Raw genomic sequence first — 26975 nt, forward strand, 5'->3', positions numbered from 1 at the left:
AGGAGTACAGGTCAAGCCCAGAAGCTTGTCAAAACATGAGGCCTCCCCTTTTACACCCAATTAAAAGTATGTGTGTGTGAAAACTAAAATTTAGATTTATTTTTCATTTCAGCTCACAAGACTTGGTATGGTAGTGAAGGCACTCGCCCCTTTTGGGATTACATCCGTGTGGCATGTCAAGGTGTCCCTCATAACTGCATTGATAGCATCAACGCGATTGAGAATATTCGTTCCCCTCATGCAAAGGTAAGATATCCAAAGATTTTATATATTACCTGAAAAATATCCTGCATTCCCTGGGTGGAGAGAGTAAAATTACAAAATAAGGATTCTGTTCCAAAATTCCTGCCATAAAGAAAAATCTGTATGATATATGTATCTGTGACAAAACGAAAAATATCATCTTCTAAAAATCACATAAATTGATCAGATTTTTTTAAATTTTTTATTTTTTAATATAGAGAAGAAATTTGAAAAAAAAGAACTTAGTATAAGAAATGTATTTTATAATATATTAGCAGGCCACCTTGCATTGCCTGGTCATAAAATATGCATAAATATAATATTTTAATTAATGCAGATTTCTTATTATAATAAAAAACACCGTAGTTATTAAATGTAACGTTAAATTCCTTTTTAAAAAAAACAAAAAAACAACGGAAAGAGACATTGAGACATGTGCATGCGAGTATTATGTTTTTTCTAAATAGTTCATTTCTTGTAAGTAAAAAAACAACATACTCAAGCTTAAGACAGTGAGTCAAGTATGATAACCATTAGGCCAGCTTCACACAGTGTTTTTAAGTGTTTTCAAATCTACTTCTTTTTAACTTAAGGAAACTGTTATGTGAACCATTCACGCATGCGCATTCATGAAACAGTTAACAAATAGATAAAAATCTGATAACCCAATGTACCAATTTTTTCAATTTTAACCCCTTTAGCAACCCTTTTCTTCTAGATGAAAACGGATTACAAAGTTGTCCACGTATCTGAATACCCTATATACCAAATTTCAAGTTTGTACATCCAAAGATTCGTTGAGTATATAGGTTGAGAAATGTCCTCTCTCTCTCTCTCTCACACACACACACACATTCTCACTTTTATAGATATATAGATTTCTTTTAAAATTCATTTTTAATAATTTATTTTATCGTTTTCGGTTTAACATCCTTTACATTTGCTGGCGTGTGTTGGACTGCTTTATGAATTATACTTCCACAGTAACCTATCTTTGGCCAGGACTTTATTTAGCCCTCATTCCATCAGATCTATTTTTATTACTTCCTCCCAAGTTTTCTTTGGTGTTTCCCTGTGGACCTTCAACTTCAACTGTTCTACCGCTACTTACCCAAGAACTCTCACCTTTTCTTTCAACAACTGCCCAGATTTAATCTTCCTCTGAAGTCCTGGTGCTACCAGATCAGGCTGTCCGAAGATATTGGCTTCCTGGGGCAAAGGTCCTGGATATGACCTTAAACTATATCCAGTGGTGAGGCCCCAGCTTGCGGGCTTTGGGGAGTGTGGAGCCACCCTTTAATTACCATTGCTCCCAGGTCCACTCTGACCCGGAGTGGTAGTACCTGTTAAGGTTCCAACTATGGGTTGAATAGAAACCGACTTGAAAACAACAAATATATTCTCTGAAAAAGTTTTCTTCAAAATCTTTGGATTCGGCATTAAATAACCCGAAAAGGATTGATATGCTGTAAAACAAAACCAACCAACCAATCCTGGGGCAAAATGCACCTAACATTGATGCTTTTTTGTTTTTCTAATTCCTTTTGCAAAACTTAATCATGTTCTGCAAAACCAAAAACAAAAATCCTAAGTGAAGACGAGTTTCGTGAAACAAGCTGGATTCAAACTTGTGACCCCAGGTCGTCAGTCCATGTCGATAACAACTGTCAACTCGATGTCTGAAAGTGAAACCTGGTCTGTGAGTGTTGAGCAGATGCGTTGCATGGAGAGAAATGATATGAGACTGATATGATGGATGTTTAATATGAGTCTTACGAACATACTTAGCTCTGATGTCCTTAGAGGAAGTGAGGGTTGAGGATATGCATTGCATGGAGAGAAATAATATGAATGATAAGATAGATTTTTAATGCGCGTCTTAAGAAAAGGCTTAGTGCTAATGACCTTAGAGGAAGTGAATATGCTTTACATGGAAAGATATGAGAATGATACGATGGTACGTAATGTGAATCGTAAAGGCAGACTTAGTTCTGATGACTTCAGAGGAATATTAGATCAAGACAGTATAGGGGAATGTGTACAGGAGAGTAGACTTTGATGGTATGGTCATGTTAAAAGAATGGACGTGAATTCTTGGGTCAGTAAATATAACAGGGCCAGTTGACAAGGAAAACCTGAAAGGAAGTGAAAAATGAATGTTAGAAAAAAAGGGATAAATAAAGAATTACAAAAGTTTTTTTTAAAATGGCCGAAGTTTAATTTGAACATGAATTTCTAAAAGTTGTTCAATAAATGCTGAATATGATGAGTAGTTCCAAGAATGGTTTCCCATGGATCTCTGAAAGATGTCTTTGAGACTCCTAAGTATCAAACAAGATCATTTTTTAATTTATTTATTTATTTATTTTTTTTGGGGGGGAGGGGGGATCCTTTCAGATGAGACGTGGTGAGACAGCAACTTTGAAGACGATAAGTCTGCAAATAAATGAATAAATATATAAGATCCTTTCTTTTTTTTTTTTTTTTTACTGTCAAAATTTGAATCTTCAGCATGTCTTAATTTTCTATCATGTGCTTGTGTTAGGTAAACGCCAGGTAGAAACATTTATCTGTTATTTGTTTATCTATCTGTCTATCTAATTATTTATCTAGCAGAGTAAACAACAGACTGAATCATGGGAAATGATGTTGAGCAAACATTGCAGGTGCAGAAAGGGTCAAAGGGTCATGTTGTGACATGTAACAAATTGGGTTGACTGATCAGTTTGCACCGGAAGTATTCGAATGGGGATTGGATGTAATGTGTAGGTGTTCTGGTTTGAATAAGCTGAGTTAAGTTTAGTGAGTTGGATTTGAGACCCCAAAGTCTTCCCATAAGGGGGCGACGGTCTCCAAATGGATGCAGAGAAACACCACAAGCTCGAGATCATTGATTTCACTCAATGCTGCGGAAGACGAGATGCTGGGAGTGAAATAAACTAATATATAAAAACATACATCGTCTTGCATCTGTCTTTCATGTGGCTTGTTATAACAGAACCCAGCTCCCCAAGATGTTGGTGAATCTCCCAGGCAACGGCCACAAGACGGGAGGCCACGCAGTAATGGGTATGTCGTTATAAATGTAACGTGAGACACACACACACACACACACACACACACACACACACACACACACACACACACACACACCTGATCACTAGATAAGTCACGGGCCATAAATAGGTATTAAGGGATGAGGACAATAGTCTGTTACATACACAGAAAAGAACATTTTATAACATTTGTTATATTTTTCTTTAGGGTCAAGCTTGGCTGAGAGTTGTCTTGATGGAAAAAAGATTGTCCGAGTATTTGTCAGAAGCCCTCAAGCAGACAAGAATAACAAAGTAAGTGAGAAACAAATTTGTTCCTAGCCAAAAAGCAATTCTCGATTGTTCTTCTATTTTAAAATAATTTGAGAAATTTCCAAAAAAGACATGCACTCGAACAATCTAAGTATTGTTTTTTTTTTTTTTGTTTTTTTCTATATTTCAGGAATTATTATCAAGAAGGAGCAGTTATGCTTTCTGACGATGCAAAAATGCTGTGTGATACCCTGCTTGGGATGAATGCTATTGATTTCAGGTTTGTCTCTAAGATGTTTTATTATAAAAAGAAAAAAAACAAACGAAAAAAAAAAAGACTGAAGTTGTAGACCGCTGCTAGTAAAATAGTCTCCTAAAAATATCTTTGAACTGGTGGGACCCCGTGGAAATTCTACAATGTATTCTTCATCAATCTGCAAAGTTTAGCTTGGTCTGTACCAAATGGATGATCATTTGAGAATACCAAGTGAAGAAGTTGACTTCTCCCTGCAACTTCCTGGTAAGAAGATACATGTGACTGCGTATGAATTTGATCTTGCGTGGACATTTCCTCCTAGATCCACCTAGAGTAAATGGCGTTGGCTATATATATATATATATAACTCCACTCCATCTGTTTCATTGTTCTGTGTTTCATTTTCACGCTAGTATGATCCTTTAAATATTTGGCAAGCAAAATTTCTTTATGCATTTTGCTAACTTCTCCCCCTCTGACGAGAAGGAAAGTATTTCTTACAAGGTCTGGATTAAGGACTTTCACCTTTTTATTTGTGAGTCCTTTTCGAATAATAAATGTTTTTTTAACTCTTCCTAAAATGTTTTTCAGTGAATACTTCAGAGAGAAAAAAAAATGGCACTTTTTTCTTCCATAAAAATAATTGTCATCATAAGCTAAATATTTAAACAAACTTAGTGTCTCTTCATTATTTCTAATTGTAGTAATTTAATTCTTTTTTAAAACAATTTTTTTCTACATCAACCTGTATAATATACTGTTAATAATATTCCTTTTGAAATATGAGGTGCCTTTAATAAGTTTCCTTACCTTTTTTCATATAGGCACTTTTATTGGTAGTACGCACATGAAACTCTTGTCCCCTTTAAAGTAATCTTCTCTGGCTGCAATGCACTTGTTGTACCGTTTCAACAACTTTTGGAAGTCCCCTTGTATGAGCGTGTCAATGACTCGTCACAGCCTTTTTCATCGCCTCAATTGTCTCATAACGACAGCCTCTAAGGCTTTCTTTAAGCTTAGGGAATAACCAAAAGTCACAGGGAGCAAGGTCTGGTCTATAAGGAGGGTGAAATAGTCTGTGACAAGGATGGAATAGTGAACTGGTGTAGTTCCTACACTGACACACCCGTCTGGCTGAAACTACTGTCAATAATTTTCCCCACTCTTTATCTGTGCCTAAATCCAAATGTAGATTCCATGAGCAGAGCTTCTTTCTCAGAAGTGCACGACTGTGGAACTCTCTTCCGTTTGCCTGTTTCCCACCTGACTACAACTTGGATGTCTTCAAGTCCAACATAAACAAATTCCTGACAAACCGCCCTCTTAAGTAAGACACTCTATCAAATCTCCAATACTAATGATTACTACAATACTATCTCATTGATCACTGTACACGCAATAACCTTTATCCCTGAGTGGCCTCCGGGCCTTGATAAGTGACGACCTCCATGTAAAAAAAAAAAAAAATAAAATAAAAATATCAAACTATGCACTTATTGTCTCTATAGACACACGACGGTCCTTATCCATGAAATTCTTTATTTGGCCAATCAACTCTGCTGTTCTGACTTACTCCTCCCATACCTCTCATCATCCCTCACAGATTCTCTGCCTTGCTTGAATCTCAAAAGCTGATGCTAGATTCATGCAAGATAGTCCAAAAGCAGTCTGAAGAATTCCGTATGTTTCTGTGGCATTTTTTCCAAGTTTAAAACAGAATTTTATTGCATGTCGTTCTTCTAAAGTGTCTTCCCGTCCAGATTGCATTTTTGAAATTCAACAGCTGTAACAATCAGGCTTTAGTAGGGTGTATTCCAACTCCTGCTGTAGATGTCCATTTGAACCCGAAATCATAAAAGTTGAATTTTATAGGAACTGTTTATAGTTCATATATATATATGCATAGATTATGATATATAATCATTAGATCACTCTGGCCAGATGTTACAATATTTCAAAAATAAATGTTAAAATTTCAACAATATTTCTCGTGGTGAATGAAGTCAGAGATGGCTTCATAGCTGGGTTTGAATCTCCCTCCGGTAGTAATCGTGTCACCTTGCACTGATGATTTCCGATAGGATGAAACACTAGTGTCTGTAAGTATTTTAAAAAAATATATTATTGTAATAATAATTATATATATATATATATATATATATATATATATATATATATATACCAGAAACAACCTGGCATACTAGAAATCGCAGAGCAGCGCTAGAGGCCTCAAATGATTGGATTTTATATGGACCGTTCTTTTATGGATTTTTAGTCAGTTAAAATAGTTGGTACTTGTACAGTTTAATCAAGGCATTAAAAAATGAAAATATCGAAAAAAGATTATATTGTACGTATCCGTTTTTAACTGAAGATCTCTGAAAAAAGATTTCACTTAATTTGATCGAGTAGTTTTTTTTTGTTTTTTTTTTTTTACAGCGGAAAACACGTTTTTATAACAGCACGTTGAAGGCAGACATCTTGGAATTTTAAAAAAATTTTGTTTGGATTTTAGAAATGCCAAATCTAGACGCTACACACGTTGCCAAATTGTAGATATTATTATGTAGGGGGTATATAAACAGTTCTAAGCGATAGTAACGACCCCGTGAGCGTGTGCGAAAGAAGCCTTTGCGAGACATACACAAAATGGTCACACACATTTTGCCTTTTATATATATTACCATACGTATAGAATTATATTTGACAACTTTATTTGGCATTAGATAACTCATAGATGGTTGATATGCAAAAAACAAAATCTTTTACTCTTTTTTTACACTACTACTACTATTATTTCAGGTTTTTTTTTTTTGCTTTTCTTTTTTCTTTTTTTTCTTTGTTATGAATGCAATTTAATCTTTTATTATTTTCCTTTTTCCAATTAGTTTCTGTCTGAAAGGAGAGAACATAGAACTACTTGGGCCAATCGCTGTAGATTATACTCCATATCTGCAGTATTTTCAAAGGTAAATATTTATATTTTAATTTTTCTGTAGTAAAGCAAACGAATGCTTTAATTTTCTGTGGAGAAAACAAACGAATGCTTTAAATTTTTTAAATTTATTCCTTAAATGTTTTCCGTTTGTAGAATTTTTCAACGTAATAATTTTCAACATTCATTCAATAAAATGTATTTATTAAGGAGTGCAAGTTTTCCAAATTTAACATCAAAAGAATTTTCAAAAAGAATCGGATTTTGGTGGAATTTCAGTTTGAGGCATATGCAATTTTTTTTTTTTTTTTTTTTTAATTTTAATGTTGTTACTGCTAAAATTGTCTGTATAAAAGTTAAGTAACAATTTTAATGTTGTTACTGCTAAAATTGTCTGTATAAAAGTTAAGTAACAATTTTAATGTTGTTACTGCTAAAATTGTCTGTATAAAAGTTTAGTAACAATTTTAATGTTGTTACTGCTAAAATTGTCTGTATAAAAGTTAAGTAACAATTTTAATGTTGTTACTGCTAAAATTGACTTAATTAAAAGTTATGTAACAATTTTAATGTTGTTACTGCTAAAATTGTCTGTATAAAAGTTAAGTAACAATTTTAATGTTGTTACTGCTAAAATTGTCTGTATAAAAGTTAAGTAACAATTTTAATGTTGTTACTGCTAAAATTGACTTAATTAAAAGTTATGTAACAATTTTAATGTTGTTACTGCTAAAATTGTCTGTATAAAAGTTAAGTAACAATTTTAATGTTGTTACTGCTAAAATTGTCTGTATAAAAGTTATGTAACAATTTTAATGTTGTTACTGCTAAAATTGTCTGTATAAAAGTTAAGTAACAATTTTAATGTTGTTACTGCTAAAATTGTCTGTATAAAAGTTAAGTAACAATTTTAATGTTGTTACTGCTAAAATTGTCTGTATAAAAGTTAAGTAACAATTTTAATGTTACTGCTAAAATTGTCTGTATAAAAGTTAAGTAACAATTTTAATGTTGTTACTGCTAAAATTGTCTGTATAAAAGTTAAGTAACAATTTTAATGTTGTTACTGCTAAAATTGTCTGTATAAAAGTTAAGTAACAATTTTAATGTTACTGCTAAAATTGTCTGTATAAAAGTTAAGTAACAATTTTAATGTTGTTACTGCTAAAATTGTCTGTATAAAAGTTAAGTAACAATTTTAATGTTGTTACTGCTAAAATTGTCTGTATAAAAGTTAAGTAACAATTTTAATGTTGTTACTGCTAAAATTGTCTGTATAAAAGTTAAGTAACAATTTTAATGTTGTTACTGCTAAAATTGACTTAATTAAAAGTTATGTAACAATTTTAATGTTGTTACTGCTAAAATTGTCTGTATAAAAGTTAAGTAACAATTTTAATGTTGTTACTGCTAAAATTGACTTAATTAAAAGTTATGTAACAATTTTAATGTTGTTACTGCTAAAATTGTCTGTATAAAAGTTAAGTAACAATTTTAATGTTGTTACTGCTAAAATTGTCTGTATAAAAGTTAAGTAACAATTTTAATGTTGTTACTGCTAAAATTGTCTGTATAAAAGTTAAGTAACAATTTTAATGTTGTTACTGCTAAAATTGTCTGTATAAAAGTTAAGTAACAATTTTAATGTTGTTACTGCTAAAATTGTCTGTATAAAAGTTAAGTAACAATTTTAATGTTACTGCTAAAATTGTCTGTATAAAAGTTAAGTAACAATTTTAATGTTGTTACTGCTAAAATTGTCTGTATAAAAGTTAAGTAACAATTTTAATGTTGTTACTGCTAAAATTGTCTGTATAAAAGTTAAGTAACAATTTTAATGTTGTTACTGCTAAAATTGACTTAATTAAAAGTTATGTAACAATTTTAATGTTGTTACTGCTAAAATTGTCTGTATAAAAGTTAAGTAACAATTTTAATGTTACTGCTAAAATTGTCTGTATAAAAGTTAAGTAACAATTTTAATGTTGTTACTGCTAAAATTGTCTGTATAAAAGTTAAGTAACAATTTTAATGTTGTTACTGCTAAAATTGTCTGTATAAAAGTTAAGTAACAATTTTAATGTTGTTACTGCTAAAATTGACTTAATTAAAAGTTATGTAACAATTTTAATGTTGTTACTGCTAAAATTGTCTGTATAAAAGTTAAGTAACAATTTTAATGTTGTTACTGCTAAAATTGTCTGTATAAAAGTTAAGTAACAATTTTAATGTTGTTACTGCTAAAATTGACTTAATTAAAAGTTATGTAACAATTTTAATGTTGTTACTGCTAAAATTGTCTGTATAAAAGTTAAGTAACAATTTTAATGTTGTTACTGCTAAAATTGTCTGTATAAAAGTTAAGTAACAATTTTAATGTTGTTACTGCTAAAATTGTCTGTATAAAAGTTAAGTAACAATTTTAATGTTACTGCTAAAATTGTCTGTATAAAAGTTAAGTAACAAAAAATAAGATTAATGAGCCATCCATAACTGTTGAAACTAACTTTTTTCTGATTAGAGGTTACAACTTATAATGTTTGGCCATTACAAACTTGATTAGATAGATAAATAAATTATCATAGTCCCACTCGGCATTTGTGAAGTGATGGCACAACAAGCAATGGATTTGTATCTTTTTTTTTAATGAAGATATTTCAAATCAGTTGACATATTGTAATTATGGACATCAGTGTTTTCATTAAAAATAAATAAACTGACACTTACTCCACCACTACCTTAATTTGGTCGTGTTCCAAATGTAATTAGTTCTATTTTTTGCTGATATTAAAAAATTTTGGGTATAGTCAGCTAATGTACTTCCTAATTTTTGGAGTAGCACTACTGGAAGCGATGACAAGGCAAATTAGTTCCTTCAATTTTATTGTTCTTAAGTATTGTGAAGTGATTTATTGAAATAAAATATAAGAAAAGGATGTTATTGAAAACTATACAATAAGAATTAACAAACTTATACAGATAAAAATAACACAATTAATCTTTATAACTGATGAAATAAAAACTTGATAACAAAATTAAAAAAAAAAAATGGACGTTTTATTTTATTGGAAATTTTATAAGAAATATATGTTCATGAAATTATTAAAATCACAATACTGAAGAATAAAAATGAAGGAGCTGATTTGCCTTGTTACTGCTTTTGATAGCACTATGCTGGAAATTAGGAAGTATGTTAGCTGACTATAACTAAAATTTCCTTCATAAACTGATTTAAAATTTCATGGCTTTTTGTTTTCTTTATATGAAATTTTATTTTGGTGTATTATCTTTTTTTTTTTTTTTTTTTCATAAGTTTTTTTTTTATTTTTCCAAACTTGTTAATATTTTATATCATCTTTTAATATCTTAAGGAAAGATTTAAAGAAATCTAATGTATAAAAGGCTGTCTGTCTCCATATTTTCAAACTCTATCTCCTCCAAAACTAAAAATCGCTGAGCTGCGCTAGGGGCCTCAAATGATTGGATTTTTTATGGACCATTCTTTTATGGGTCTTTAGCCGGTTAATATAGTTTTTAAGGGCTCAAAAATGGGTCAAAATTGAAAAAAAAATCGTTAAACATTTTGTACATTCATCTAAGTTTATTTTTAATTTTTAATCCTTTCATATGCGTGTCATGTTGGTACAATGTAATGTCACCAACTTTTGGTTTAGATTTTAGCTGATGGCGCCCAAATACTTTTTTATTTTTGAAATCACAACTCTATAATAATATACATGAAATATGAACAAATTAAAATATCATATTTAAGCATATTTTACGCCCGGGCAAAACCAATCGATCTGATGAACTGATTTCACCTGTATCCCCCTCGACGTACATATCCCTGACAAACCCGCTTAGCAATAAGATCTCACCCCTTCACTGTTGATTTCCTTAAATGCCAGAAAGCTTTCTATCCTAATAGTTTCTTCCCTCGAACAGCTAGACTTTGGAATTCCCTTCTTGCTGCCTGCTTCCCTGGCTGTACTGATATGCAAAAGTTTAAATGTAACCTAAGCAAATATCTTTTTAATCTTTCCTAGGCATGGCCCCAAATAGTAGCCCCTTACATCCAAGTGACAATATGCTTTATAAGGGATGAATATGAGTAAAAAAAAAATGAAAAGAATACGAAGCCTCTCACTTCCATTCCCTCTCTTTAGCTTGCTCTCCCTCCATTTATGTTTTAATAAAGGTTTTTTTTTTTTTTTTTAATTTTTTTAAATTTTTTTGAGTCTATTAGAAGTGAAAGAAATTTTTTACAATCTTTTAATAGTTCTGACAGTATTGAAGCTGACCTGCGAGACTTGAGCAATTCCAATAGCAGCAGCAGTTTGATGAACGAAGAGAATTTGAACGAGGAATCCTGGCGCATCAAATATTGCAAGCTTGAAGCCAATTATAAAATTATCCATGAACAAAAGGTGAATTTTTATTCTTTTCTTGTGTGTAGATGCTTTATATGAATCCATTACAAAGCACGGATGTTTCAGCTATAAAATTGAAAGTAAGACATGACTAATGCAAAAGTGAAACACTGAGCTTCAATCTATGGTCCCCCCTTCACCAAACTTTCACAAGAAATAGTCGTCTAGCTGAAAACACTATCGATAATTTCCCCCACTCTTTATCTGTGCCTAAACCTAAATGTAGATTCGATGAACAAAGTTTCTTTCTTAGGACTGCACGCCTGTGGAACTGTCTTCCGTTTTCCTGCTTTCCAGCTGACTACAATAGGGTTGTCTTCAAGTCCAACGTAAACAAGTTCTTGATGAGCCGTTCCACTTAAGTTAACAAATTTCCCGAATTTCCATTACTAACGATTACTCTATTGTCCAATTGACTACTGTACACTCTTAACCCTTATCCTCGAGTAGTCTCTTGGCCTTGATAAGTAGTTATGCCTATGTAAAAAAAAAAGTTATTTTCTTTATTATTATATCACAGACATATATATATATATATATATATATATATATATATATATATATATATATCAATGAAATCAAATGATTTCACGTGACTGGTGAATGGATGGTCCATTCACGTGAAATCATTTTTCTTTTTTTCCCCATTCCCTCTGCTTCACTACTTTTTAAACTTACTTGTAGTTTCATTAAATACTTTGCAAGGAAAATCCAGTTCTTCATTCCGGGAACGATTTTTTGCATTTTTTGAAAACTTAAGTTTCCATTACTGGTACTATTGATAAATACTTAGAATCTATAGATCATAAGTACATATAAATACGATGTAAATGTTTTTAAACAATTAGTAAAACTAGAATATATAGATCATAAGTACATATAAATACGATGTAAATGTTTTTAAACAATTAGTAAGACTTGAATCTATAGATCATAAGTACATATAAATACGATGTAAATGTTTTTAAACAATTAGTAAGACTTGAATCTATAGATCATAAGTACATATAAATACGATGTAAATGTTTTTAAACAATTAGTAAAACTAGAATATATAGATCATAAGTACATATAAATACGATGTAAATGTTTTTAAACAATTAGTAAGACTTGAATCTATAGATCATAAGTACATATAAATACGATGTAAATGTTTTTAAACAATTAGTAAGACTTGAATCTATAGATCATAAGTACATATAAATACGATGTAAATGTTTTTAAACAATTAGTAAGACTAGAATCTATAGATCATAAGTACATATAAATACGATGTAAATGTTTTTAAACAATTAGTAAGACTAGAATCTATAGATCATAAGTACATATAAATACGATGTAAATGTTTTTAAACAATTAGTAAGACTAGAATATATAGATCATAAGTACATATAAATACGATGTAAATGTTTTTAAACAATTAGTAAGACTTGAATCTATAGATCATAAGTACATATAAATACGATGTAAATGTTTTTAAACAATTAGTAAGACTTGAATCTATAGATCATAAGTACATATAAATACGATGTAAATGTTTTTAAACAATTAGTAAGACTTGAATCTATAGATCATAAGTACATATAAATACGATGTAAATGTTTTTAAACAATTAGTAAGACTTGAATCTATAGATCATAAGTACATATAAATACGATGTAAATGTTTTTAAACAATTAGTAAGACTTGAATCTATAGATCATAAGTACATATAAATACGATGTAAATGTTTTTAAACAATTAGTAAGACTTGAATCTATAGATCATAAGTACATATAAATACGATGTAAATGTTTTTAAACAATTAGTAAGACTTGAATCTATAGATCATAAGTACATATAAATACGATGTAAATGTTTTTAAACAATTAGTAAGACTAGAATCTATAGATCATAAGTACATATAAATACGATGTAAATGTTTTTAAACAATTAGTAAGACTAGAATCTATAGATCATAAGTACATATAAATACGATGTAAATGTTTTGAAACAATTAGTAAGACTAGAATCTATAGATCATAAGTACATATAAATACGATGTAAATGTTTTTAAACAATTAGTAAGACTAGAATCTATAGATCATAAGTACATATAAATACGATGTAAATGTTTTTAAACAATTAGTAAGACTAGAATCTATAGATCATAAGTACATATAAATACGATGTAAATGTTTTTAAACAATTAGTAAGACTAGAATCTATAGATCATAAGTACATATAAATACGATGTAAATGTTTTTAAACAATTAGTAAGACTAGAATCTATAGATCATAAGTACATATAAATACGATGTAAATGTTTTTAAACAATTAGTAAGACTAGAATATATAGATCATAAGTACATATAAATACGATGTAAATGTTTTTAAACAATTAGTAAGACTAGAATATATAGATCATAAGTACATATAAATACGATGTAAATGTTTTTAAACAATTAGTAAGACTTGAATCTATAGATCATAAGTACATATAAATACGATGTAAATGTTTTTAAACAATTAGTAAGACTAGAATCTATAGATCATAAGTACATATAAATACGATGTAAATGTTTTTAAACAATTAGTAAGACTAGAATCTATAGATCATAAGTACATATAAATACGATGTAAATGTTTTTAAACAATTAGTAAGACTAGAATCTATAGATCATAAGTACATATAAATACGATGTAAATGTTTTTAAACAATTAGTAAGACTTGAATATATAGATAATAAGTACATATAAATACGATGTAAATGTTTTTAAACAATTAGTAAGACTAGAATCTATAGATCATAAGTACATATAAATACGATGTAAATGTTTTTAAACAATTAGTAAGACTTGAATATATAGATCATAAGTACATATAAATACGATGTAAATGTTTTTAAACAATTAGTAAGACTAGAATCTATAGATCATAAGTACATATAAATACGATGTAAATGTTTTTAAACAATTAGTAAGACTAGAATCTATAGATCATAAGTACATATAAATACGATGTAAATGTTTTTAAACAATTAGTAAGACTAGAATCTATAGATCATAAATACATATAAATACGATGTAAATGTTTTTAAACAATTAGTAAGACTAGAATCTATAGATCATAAATACATATAAATACGATGTAAATGTTTTTAAACAATTAGTAAGACTAGAATATATAGATCATAAGTACATATAAATACGATGTAAATGTTTTTAAACAATTAGTAAGACTAGAATATATAGATCATAAGTACATATAAATACGATGTAAATGTTTTTAAACAATTAGTAAGACTTGAATATATAGATCATAAGTACATATAAATACGATGTAAATGTTTTTAAACAATTAGTAAGACTAGAATCTATAGATCATAAGTACATATAAATACGATGTAAATGTTTTTAAACAATTAGTAAGACTAGAATCTATAGATCATAAGTACATATAAATACGATGTAAATGTTTTTAAACAATTAGTAAAACTAGAATATATAGATCATAAATACATATAAATACGATGTAAATGTTTTTAAACAATTAGTAAGACTTGAATATATAGATCATAAGTACATATAAATACGATGTAAATGTTTTTAAACAATTAGTAAGACTTGAATCTATAGATCATAAGTACATATAAATACGATGTAAATGTTTTTAAACAATTAGTAAAACTAGAATATATAGATCATAAATACATATAAATACGATGTAAATGTTTTTAAACAATTAGTAAGACTTGAATCTATAGATCATAAGTACATATAAATACGATGTAAATGTTTTTAAACAATTAGTAAAACTAGAATATATAGATCATAAATACATATAAATACGATGTAAATGTTTTTAAACAATTAGTAAAACTAGAATATATAGATCATAAATACATATAAATACGATGTAAATGTTTTTAAACAATTAGTAAGACTTGAATCTATAGATCATAAGTACATATAAATACGATGTAAATGTTTTTAAACAATTAGTAAAACTAGAATATATAGATCATAAATACATATAAATACGATGTAAATGTTTTTAAACAATTAGTAAGACTAGAATCTATAGATCATAAGTACATATAAATACGATGTAAATGTTTTTAAACAATTAGTAAAACTAGAATATATAGATCATAAGTACATATAAATACGATGTAAATGTTTTTAAACAATTAGTAAGACTAGAATATATAGATCATAAGTACATATAAATACGATGTAAATGTATTTTATTTTTGTAAAATAAACAAAACAAAATTTGAAAATTTACGTAAATTTGCTAGGTACACTACAAGTAAGCTCTATTGCTTACTTGTAGTTTCATGAAATACTTTGCAAGTAAAATTTGATTCAAAACTCCACAGATTAAGGACAATTCACTTGATTTGTGTTTCCTTTTTGAAAATTAAATATTTTCTTAACTCTTCTTAAACAGTTTTTAACATGTTTTATTAACTCTTTGCTTATACTATAAGCTCTATTTCCTCTTTGGTTTTATTGAGTTTTTACATCTGGTTAGGATTACTTTATAATTTTTTTTTTTTTTTTTTTTTTTTTTTCACATGGAAGTCACCACTTATCAAGGCCCGGAGGCCACTCAGGGAAAAGGGTTATTGCGTGTACAGTAATCAATGGGATAATATCGTAATAATCCTTAGTAATGGAGAGCTGATAAAGTGTCTTACTTAAGGGAGGGGGGGGTTTATCACGAGCTTGTTTATGTTGGACTTGAAGACATCCAGTTGTAGTCAGGTGGGAAACAGGCAAACGGAAGAGAGTTCCACAGGCATGCATTTTTAAGAAACAAGCTTTGTTCATGAAATCTATGTTTTGATTTAGGCACAGATAAAGAGTGAGGAAAATTACTGACAGTGGTTTCAGCTAGACGGGTGTTTTTCGTGAAAGATTGGCGAGGGGGGGGACCAGATATTGGAGCTCAGACAAGCACTTGCCATGGAAATAACAATAAAACGACAGGCTCGCAACATCCCTTCTGTGAGAGAGAGGTTGCAGGGAAGAGAAAAGGGCATCCCCCACTAGGCTATGAAGTCTACTTCGTAATCTCTCAAGGCAGGATAGGCTGTTTTTAGCAGCTCCTGCCCAAATATGGCAGCAGTACTCCATCCTTGGATGTACTTGGCTTTTATATAGATAGAGAATTGCATCAGCAATGAGATATCTACTGGAGCGATAGAAGGATCCTAACCATTTTCCCAGCAATCTTCGCAACAGATTTGATGTACGTGTTCACTTTCAGATCAGGAGTAAAGGTCAAGCCCAGAAGCTTGTCAAAACATGGAGATCGTTGATGTAGATCAGGAAGAGAGTTGGGCCCAGGATGGACCCTTAAGGACTCCAGCATTAATAATTAATAGGCTTCTGATTTCTGCCTATCAACCACTACTCTTATGAGTCTATCAGAGAGAAATGATTTAATAATTGAGAAAACATTTCCAGTTATACCGTAGCTGGAAATCTTGTGAAGTAGGCCTTTATGCCACACCTTATCAAAGGCCTTTGATATGTCAAGAGCAATTGCCCTAGAAAGGAAGCCTTTGTCAAGAGATTCACTAATCCTATGAGATATAATCGTTAGCACATCTGCTGCAGATCTAGCAGAACAGAAACCATATTGCATGTCACTAAGAAGGTTGTTTCTGTTGAGGTGGTTGACTACTACTTTATTTAATATGGATTCCAGCAACTTATTCATGACACACAGGAGACTTATTGGTCTGTACTGAGAGGAAGATGACCTATCACCTGAATTCTTAAATACAAGGCATACTGATGAGGTTTTCAAGGGTGTTGGGAAGCACTTCTCCTTAAGGCAATGCTTAAACAGTTTTGTAAGTATGGGGCAAGTTCTGGTTAAAGCTTTTTCAACACTCTAATTGAAATGCCGTCAGGGCCAGTTGCTTTACTGGAATCAAGGTTTTTGATTAGCTTGCCGACCTCACACACAGATATTTGTATGTTGCATAGCGTGTTGTCTGTTATAGGAGGAAGTACGGGGAGTTGATGGCCTTCGTCGCATAGGGTAGAATTAGCTGCAAAGTTCTTGGCAAATAGTTTGGCCTTGTCTGATGCTGGCGAGATGGCCTCAGGTCTATTGATGATGGTTGGGATAGAACGCACGCTTCTGTTCAGGATCCTGTTTGCTATTTGCCAAAACTGGTGGGAACCAAGCCGCTGCTCAGCTACTTTGGATCTAACGGACTGAGCATATAGCTCTCTTGCATGTTTTATTACTCTTTTACAGTGGTTGCTGGCAGTTCTGAAAGCAGCTTTAGTCTCAGTGCATCTATTACGTTGGTAGTTATGGAAAAAGTGATTACTGTGCGCGATGACAGCAGCACATTCAGGGGAGAACCATTTCTGGCTGTTAGGTTTTTTTGGAATTTTTTGGATGGTATGAATCTGTCTATACCTACAATTAACCATTCTGTCAGGTCTGATACTATAGAGGACACATCCTTTTTAAACATGGAATGCAGAGGTAGATCAGATAGAAATGTACAGAAGCTCTCCTAGTCAGCCATAGAGTATCGATATACTGTACGGTGGAGAGGTATGTCTGAAGACTTGTTGCATTTCATTTTTATCTTAACTGATACAACCGAGTGGTCGGCAGATCTCAGAGGATATAGAACATAGCTCAGGGGAAATTGTGAGAAAAAGGTCTATTAAGTCTTTAATATTTATAATATATTTTAAGTTTTCTATTTTGGATTATCTTGGTAAATTTAATTATAATTCTTCTTTCATATGCACATATATATATATATATATATATATATATATATATATATATATGAAATTGGTATATTTAGGCAGAATTTTTCATTCAGGCAGACATTATTACAACGGAGATACTTTGCTTTATGATCCCTTTTTTTCATTTTTTCCATATAATCATTTTTAATATCAAAATCGAAAATATTGATGAAAGTTCCATGGTTATCGCAAGCGTTTTCGATTCGACTGCGAATCATCTTCAGGTGTTAAGGAAGTGGAAGTAAGTAGAAGCAAAAAATTGATATCATAAAGAATGAAAAGTAAAAGATACAATAAATTGTATCAAGCAATGGAAGGTTAAAAGTATATAAAAAGTAAAAAAAAAATGTTGATTAAAAACTTGAGTATCAAAATCAACGCATGAATGACGGGCTTTGCTAGTATTGGCCCACGGAGTCATTGATTTTAATTGACTCGGATTTTTAATCGACTTTTTATATACTTTTAACCTTCCATCATTCGATGCAATTTATTATTTTACTTTTCATTCTTTTTAATGCTAATTTTTGCTCCTACTCTTTCACCTCATCAACACCTGAAAATGATTTGCAGTCGAATCGAAAGCACTTGTGATAACTATGGAATTTTCATCAATACTTCATCAATTCATGTCGTTTTATGAGTGTTGCAATCAACTTTTGACATGGTGCATTGTCTTAATGAAATAGTACTATTTTATTCACTTGTGGACATTTTTCTTTGTTTCCCCCCCCCTTTAAATGCACCTATAATCTTCAATAATATAAATCTCACCTGTCTGTTTAAATGTATGTTTGTGTGTCTGTCTAAACTTTCGATAGAGGCGATGGATTTTCATGAGATCAATATCGTTTTGAAGCTCCGCCTTTCAAACGACAAATATCGAAAAATTGGCCAAAAACATTAATTCCTGGACACTTTTCTACAGGGAGGGGTCGGTTTTTTCACTGATATTTTCGAAAATCATCACCTCTTTTAGATTGACTAGCCTTAATTTAAACCTTTGCCACTTCCGGTTTGGTGATGGACATAACGGCTAAAACATCACTTTTTTATTTTTTCACATTCTTTTCCTTCATTCGCGATACGGGTTCGAGCCTGCCTTCCTACTACCACTTTGTTTTTTGATCAACACACACCTCCAAGCACCCGGGTAATGCCAGGAACCCAGGCTAGTGCTATATAATATTTGCTCTTGCAATGAACAAGTTACCTTGCACATCTCAAAGTACAGATACCAAAACCTTACCTGTTGATGTTTGAATCTTTGGTTCTGTAGGGAAAATCAAAACTTACAAACTTGTATTCTGGTATTTTCAGCTTCACCGCTATCTTACATAACTTCAGTTTATGATTGGCCAAAACGAGTGGACTATATTTTAAGTTTTCCATGGCAACTGCCAAATTTCGACAAACTAAATACTCTGCATCATTTGTGTCTGTACATTTGCATTTAAAGTCAGTAAACCACCTCTTAACTGTTGTATTCAATGGGACAATCAGAATAACACTTATCAAGCCAATGCTTTGCTTGAGCGATATTTTTTTCCCATCAGAAAGTAATGCTTCATTAACATACAAAATTCAGATTTTCTTTTATTGTTTTGAAAATCAAGTAGCACTACATAAATAACTGTAATTTGTAAGCTAATAATCTAATTTGGATCAAATTTTAACACATCATTTCAAGGTTAATACTTTATAAATTTTTTTTTTTTTTAATGGCGCCATCTATGTAAGGTTTTGTTGCTACTTATTAAGTGATGTGTTATATATAATTTAAAAAATGAATTCATTCCACTAGAATGCTTGCATAATTTAGAATTTCTTTTGTTTTTTCAAGGGTTACTTTGAAGAACTCGTAAGATTACGAGAGGACCAACTTCATGAAATCCACAAGCAGTATGAGAAGCTTGTGGAAACCTTACACTCTATGGAGTCTGATGGAATTCGTGAGAGGCGCCAACTTGAGTCTGTGATAATTGAATTGCAAGGACAATTGTAAGTATATCTATTATCTCTATCTATCTCATATATATATATATATATATATATATATATATATATATATATATATATATATAACCTTGTCTGCCTGTGCGTGGAACGGTCTCTACCAAACTACTCTGTCAATTTTTGGTCTACAGACTTGAAATATTATATTGGGGATTTGGACCTGTGAAACAAATTCTATTTTGTTTTTAGCCAGTAAAATGTTTTTGTTTCGATTTTAGCTGATGGCACCCAAGTCTTTTTTTTTTTTACTTTTGAAATCACTACTGTATATTGGGTACAATATAATAAGCAATATAATATAGAAAGTAAACACAAAATGCCTTTTATATAGAAGTAGAGATACAGTAGAATCCTGGGATACAACATTAAAAATTGATAACAAAATACAGTACAGTATATAATACACATGCATATAATCAAACAACATTATAAATAACACCATAACATGGGGAAAATACTGTATCCATTGGCCATATTGTAACCTGAAAAAAACGTATCCTAGGACCACTGTATCCCAGGGTTCTACTGTATATTTGTAATAGCGATAACTTTTCTTTGCTATAATATTTTGAATTAAGTTTCTTTTTTTTTTAAGGAGTGCAATGAAAGACTACAGTCATTCACTCCAACAAGAATTACTCTTTTTGATGTCTCGTCAACAAATGATGCCTTTAGCACCAGCATTGGAAACTTTGCCCACACCCAAGGAACGGCCTGCACGGATCCAACAAGTGGATAGCGAACCGTGAGTAATGTTTTTTTTTTTTGTTTTTTTCTTTTGTCGCTATTGTCCTATTTACATCTTCATGTTTTTAAACTTAAAGACAAAAGGATATCAATTTCTTGAGCAATAATTTGTGTAACAGCGGATGGCACATATTTAGTAGCAGCAGTAGCAGCGGGATGACACATATGCAAATGATCTTGCCGTAAGGTGGCGTCACAGAAGAGAAAGAAAAAAGCGGAGAAAAAGACAGAACCATGTGGTGAGCGAGTAGGAAGCATATGTCAGTGCGAGAGGAACTTTTAAAAGAAGGAACAATCTGAACTTTGAACAAAAAAAAAATGGTTGGATGACCGTGTGGCGAGCTACAGACATAGCAGCAGAAAGAAAAAAAAAAGTGTGTGGCAGGAAAACAAGGCGAAGATGGGCCAGCGTGGGAAATTTGAAATTTGCGTCGCGACAAGTCAAGCATACGTATCAACGCAAGAGAAGAAAAAGCATTTGTTCAACACCGTTTGTCAACTACATGGTGAACTAAGAGATTTTTAAAACAAGATGCAATGCATTGTTTTGGAAAGTACCATTAATCAATGCCTTTTATTTCAACAGAAATAGCTGAATCGAATTTCTTTCCGTTTTTGTTCCTTTGTGACTGTCTCTGCATGTAACGTTTGAGTCCGAGTGAAAATGTAACACCCCCACTGTATTTGTTTAACCCTAACCCTAACCCCCCCCCCACTGCATTTGTTTGTGAAAACCTTTTATTTCTTGTTCTTCGTCATATTCAGTTCAACATTTCTTTTACATGTTGCCATGTGTTGAACAGCTGTCTGAAATTGACTTTCAAACTATTTTATCTTTTACCAGGTCTTTATTTATCCTTTTTTCCTTGGTCTTCCTTAGATGGCTAGTAATACCAGATGCAAATTAACATTTATATTTTTGCCAAAACTTGTTTTGGCTTGGAGTATGTTTCTTGAATTTTGTTGCAAAATACGTCCAAATGCGTTTAGGTCCTCAGTGATGATTGCTGTCATCATTGTCGATTTTTAGTTCTTACTCATCTGATCAGCTCGGACAGCCACCCCCGACCTGTTATCCGATACTACAGGTTGCCACCTTGTGAAGATTTGTGCTACTGTTCTCTTTGTAGAATTTATAATTCCTCCTCTTCTTCCCATTTGTGAATCAGTCAATGAAAAGGAAATGTGTTTTAAAAAAAATAGATAAATAAAATATAATAAAATTGCTATGTTCTTATTGATTGGATTCAATTATTGGGTCGTTTAATCGAACAAAATTAATTTAAAGAAAAAAGAAACACCCACATTTGTTTGTGTGTATGTATGTATGTATATATATATATATATATATATATATATATATATATATACAGTATGACCCCCAAAAAAACGGGCCCCAACTCTAATTAGGCTCCGTTTCGTAGTGTTTTGTCCGAATGAAATGAAACTTTGGTCATAACTAGTTTATTATATTCAAAACATCACATCAAAACACTAGGGTCTTTGGCCTTTTTTTCTCCGTTGACTGTAAAATGTTCAGAAAAACAATTGAATGCCCTCTGTTTTTTTTGGGTCCCCCCCGTATTCCAGGTAGAAAGATATCCAAAAATTAAAAATAATTGAATTTCAACAAGGGTCCTTGATAGTGCTCAAAGAGAGCAAATTATCATATTTTTATTATTCTTTATGTAAATAGTCATATCTTGCTATGATGTGCAGACCATTTCCATCATATTTTATTTCATCAGGCAAGAAAAATTAAAATACAGAAATTAAAAAGGTTCCAGACTTTTTCAAATTTTGAAGAGAGAAAATATGCCATGACTGGCATAAAGCAAAGCTAAAATTTTACCTTTAAGAACTTTGCTTTACAACTGGGAGAGAGATGTCGAAGGATATGCTAAAATCCTCACGCTAAGGAATACCAGCTCAGACTATGAACACTCGTTCAATAAGGCAACTCGCTAGATTATTAATCGAAAGGTAGCAAAGAACACTCAGTTACTTCAAACGAATATATCCATTTTGTAGAATATATCACATATCTTTACAAGTTTTTTTTTTTTTTTTCATCTATTGATTACACTTGAATATAAAATGGCATTTTTTTTTTTTGTTACAAATGCTTTCGTCTTTAGTTTGCTTTGGGAAACTGCCGGGAATGGACATCAAAACGTGAGAACATAGACAAATGAACGAAAGTGTTGCTGATTTTTACCAATCTTTGTATGTCTGATATTTTTCAAATTCAATCACATATATAAATCAGTATATACAGACTTAATGTTTAGTATCATCGGGATAGCAAATGTCTTTGATATTTCAAGAATGAAATCTCCTTTTCAAAAAGAACACAAACTAAATGAATGCCATAAAAAAAAAAAGAAAAAAAAAAATGAAAATGCTGTTTTTGTTTGCTACAAATACTTATGTCTATTTTGCTTTATGCGTTTTTATCTTTTGTAGATCAAGTTATGTGTCGCCTGACTCGACACCTGGCCTGGGGCAGTCATCCCGACGGCACAGCAGTGGCATCAGCAGTCAGTCTTCTCTGACAGTGCCCATGTATAAAATCCAGAAGAAAGAAGATTCTCAGAGTTTAGTTCCTTTGGCCGGTTCGTTCTCATCCGAAGCGAGTATGAAGTTGACCGATACGCCGATGTCTGCGCCCTCTGGAACTTCCCAGGCGTTAGACAGTGACAGTGACCTTCCAAGCAGTGCTGCAAGCGAGATGACGCGGCAACACCACCAGGCGCAAATGCTCAGGTCTCCAAAGCACGTTACCAAGGTGGACGGAGACGAGGGTGAAAATGTCACCAACATCATTGTATCGTCACCGACAGCCAGCAGGCCAGCAAGAGGCAGCCTGCATGATATCGCTCGACCTGACTTGGTTGCATTTTGTGACCCAGCTGACAACGGCAACAGTGAAGTTATCTCGCCCGAGAGAAAAGCTTCTGATAATGGAAATGAAGTTCCGGAACACAGCTATGAGATGATGGAGCTGGAAAGGAGCGTTCCGTTGGATCAACTTGCTGCAAATCCCAAGCAGGAGCAGGCAGATTCTTCTGCAAAATCTGAAAAGGACGCTGTCGGTATCCTTGAGCCGAATAATGGTCACTCTGATTCTGAAACTGGAAGTTCCAGTTGGTCAGACGTTGGCTTAGTACATGACTCTGGTGATTCTGATTGCAACGGTGGTTCCAGCACGAAACAGAACAGTTTGGAAAATGTCTCCGATTCCCAGGCTTCATAGTTTGAAAGAGAAAAAAAATATATACTTTTTTGTTTTTATTAAATAATTACAGTACAATGATTCCAACGTATCTGGATACCATTGGTTTCACGGAGCCACACGATACCTCGCCATGTTGGGATAACAAAATAAAATGTGCCTCTGTGTTTGCCAGATTTGCTTAACGTCCGTGTTGCATGCTGGCATGTGTTGGAAAACTTTTTATTTTTCATTCCAAATAAGGCACTGAAACTTAAGAGGCTACTGTCATTAAGCGCTAGATTTATAGGGGAATGCCCTAAATGTGCGAGTTGTGCAGCAAGATATTACGCATTACATTTAAATTTCTGTATGTTAGGGCAATCAGGGAAACGAGGAACAGGGAGGGAATTTCATGTTTTGCTGTCAAACGGATGGGCAAAGTGCCACTTGGCTCCGTGAAGCTGGTATCTATTTTTGTTGGAATCATTCTATAGTAATTGTTTAATAAAGAATATATTATATAAGTAGTTGAGCACCTCTTTCTCTTTAAAAAACTGCAGTATTTACTATATGACTGATTATGTTAGACTAAAATTATTCCTTAAAAATTAAGTGTTAATATTGCTATGTCAGTAACAACAGTATATTCAAATTGTGTCTGGATTTTTGAGGAATTATCATCCTTTATATTTGACATGTTTTTTCTTTTTTCAAGCTATTCTCGTCACCGTTACTATTTAATTTTGGATTACATTTTGGCTGATATGACCTTCGATCTTCTTCACATGTTTTCTTCATCCATAATGAAGTTTTTGATTGGCAAAAAAAAAGTTTATATATCTCTACTATTATATAAAAGGAACTTTGTGTGAGTTCGTTTTCTATAGACTCGAAAAAATCTGGGCCAATTTTTATGAAATTTCACACAAATTTACTTTATGTGCCTGGCAGTGTTCTTAAATAGGTTTTGTATCGAAATGCCTTCAATAAGTATCGATGATAAAAAAAAATCCGATGAAAGAAGGAATAGGCAATTTTGACCAAAGTTAACACCTTACACTGCCTAACATCACAAGTGCATTTGAGAAGTTGTATTACCAAACAAGCAGAAAGGTCCAGCATATGAAATCAACTGTAGGTTCTTTGATATGACAGGGATGCATTCAAAATGAATGTTTTTGTTTAAAGCATAATTGAACCATGATGCTTTTTAATTTCAAACTTAAATTCAAGCCATTATCACCATACAAGGTAGGCATATAAAATTAACAGGTTCTTTGATATGACAGGGACGCGTGCAAAATGAATGTTTTTGTTTAGCGCACAATTGAACCATGATACTTGACTTTTGCATTTTAAACTTTAATTTAAGTCATCATATGTAAAAAAATAATTTTACAAAATCAACAGTAAGTTCTCTAAAATGTGGTTTTGATTACAATATATTTTGGACTAAGTTATTGCAGGGGAGGCATGTGAAGCTTCCTCCAGGTACACCGTGATGTGTCCCCAAAAAGAGCAGGCAATCAATTGATTTGATTTAAAACTGGTCTATTTCACCGGTTTTTATGACAACGAAACTATGAGAGGGTGAAACATTCGTTGATCAGTCAATCCTAGGTAACATCTGGTCTCCCTGCTAGTTCGTGATAGAGAAATTGTCAACCACCTCAGCAAAAATAACCTAAGTGACAAGCAATATGGTTTGCATCCTGCAATATCTACAGCTGATGTGCTGACTGTAATTTCAGTGAATCTATCAGCTGGCAATTCCTCTCTAGAGCAATAGCTCTTGACATATCAAAGACATTTAGATAGAGTTTTGCATAAAGGTCTACTTCAGAAGATTTCCAGCTATGGAATGTCTAGAAATGTCTTCTCAACCATCGAATCCTTGCTCTTCAATAGTATTATTGACTGAGCAGAAGTCCGAAGCTCAAAGTATCAATGCTGATGTGCCTCAAGGATCCATCCTGGGCCCAACTCTTTTCCTTATCTTCATCAATGATCTCCCAAACCACATTCTAAGTTCATTCTACATTCCTATGACCCTCTGTTTGACTCTTAATTGAATGGGCAACACCCCCAACATTCATGAGCCTCCAAGTAAGACAGCTACACTTCTTGTGGACCCATAGTTTGCACTTTTAATGAAAATTTTCAAATTTGTGCTTTTTGCTCAGAACTTCCCCACTTAAAAAAAAAAAAAAGGAAAATCAGTATGATGTATGTACTCATGGTGAAAAGAAAATATCATATTCCAAAAATCACATAAATTGATCAAGTAGTTTTATTTTTATATAAGAAAATAAAAATTTTATGAGTATTCAAAGAGTGATCGTCTCGCTCACTATTTTGAAAGAAAATGTCAAGAAACAATGGGAGATAACTCAACAATTCATACTTATTAGATTTGTGTTATAATTCCCATAAACCACTTAAAATGATTTTCTTTATAAAAATAAGCACGATTTATATGGTTTTTGGAATATATTTTTATTTCATCATGGGTATATATATATCATACTTATTTTTTTGTTTTCAATATAAGGGCCATTCTGAACAAGAAACACATTTTTGTATCATTGTACGTTCCTTAATCCTTCAAATTTTTGTAGAAAAACGATTTTTTTTTTTTCTACACCTATTTTTAAAAATGACTAAGCTTAACTTTTCATTGTATACACAAACAATGTTTAGGACATTCATAGCATAATAAGTAGGACTATCAAAATAAATTTTAAAATTTGACTAATTTGCATATTGTGATAGTGGTCATCTTGAATTTATAATAGGGATGACCATGCACTTTTGTGCACATATTAGTCAGTTGTTGAATTTATTGTAAATATTTCTGCTATTTTGTCTTCAAATAATATCGATTTTTTTTTTTTTTCATGTAATCTTGCCTTCTAATAGAGGGGGTAGACTTGTTGCAATTTTGCTACCGGCCGAGCTAAGAGGGTTAATCAATCATCCGAATTGTAAACTGTTTATTTAAATCCTTTTGTTTCTGGCATGTTTAATTATTGAAATAGAATTTTTA

The 26975-nt window shown here is 31.8% G+C and overlaps 1 protein-coding gene across 1 annotated transcript in view; it reads left to right on the forward strand.

The window, feature by feature from the left end:
- The window catches only part of LOC145258151 (RUN domain-containing protein 3B-like), a 70679-nt gene extending 44540 nt beyond the window's left edge, over positions 1-26139 (forward strand). The window contains exons 3-10 of the mRNA XM_080115939.1: positions 113-246; positions 3508-3593; positions 3742-3831; positions 6696-6776; positions 11022-11169; positions 19793-19950; positions 20561-20710; positions 23179-26139. Of these exons, the coding sequence (XP_079972065.1) occupies positions 113-246; positions 3508-3593; positions 3742-3831; positions 6696-6776; positions 11022-11169; positions 19793-19950; positions 20561-20710; positions 23179-23968 (1637 nt within the window). The 3' untranslated portion in view covers positions 23969-26139. The remainder of the gene's footprint in view (positions 1-112; positions 247-3507; positions 3594-3741; positions 3832-6695; positions 6777-11021; positions 11170-19792; positions 19951-20560; positions 20711-23178) is intronic.
- The last annotated feature ends 836 nt before the right edge of the window (positions 26140-26975 follow it).

The sequence above is a fragment of the Euprymna scolopes genome, chromosome 33 (assembly GCF_053919585.1).
Source record: "Euprymna scolopes isolate OS-2025 chromosome 33, ASM5391958v1, whole genome shotgun sequence".
Taxonomy (NCBI): Eukaryota; Metazoa; Mollusca; class Cephalopoda; order Sepiida; family Sepiolidae; genus Euprymna; species Euprymna scolopes.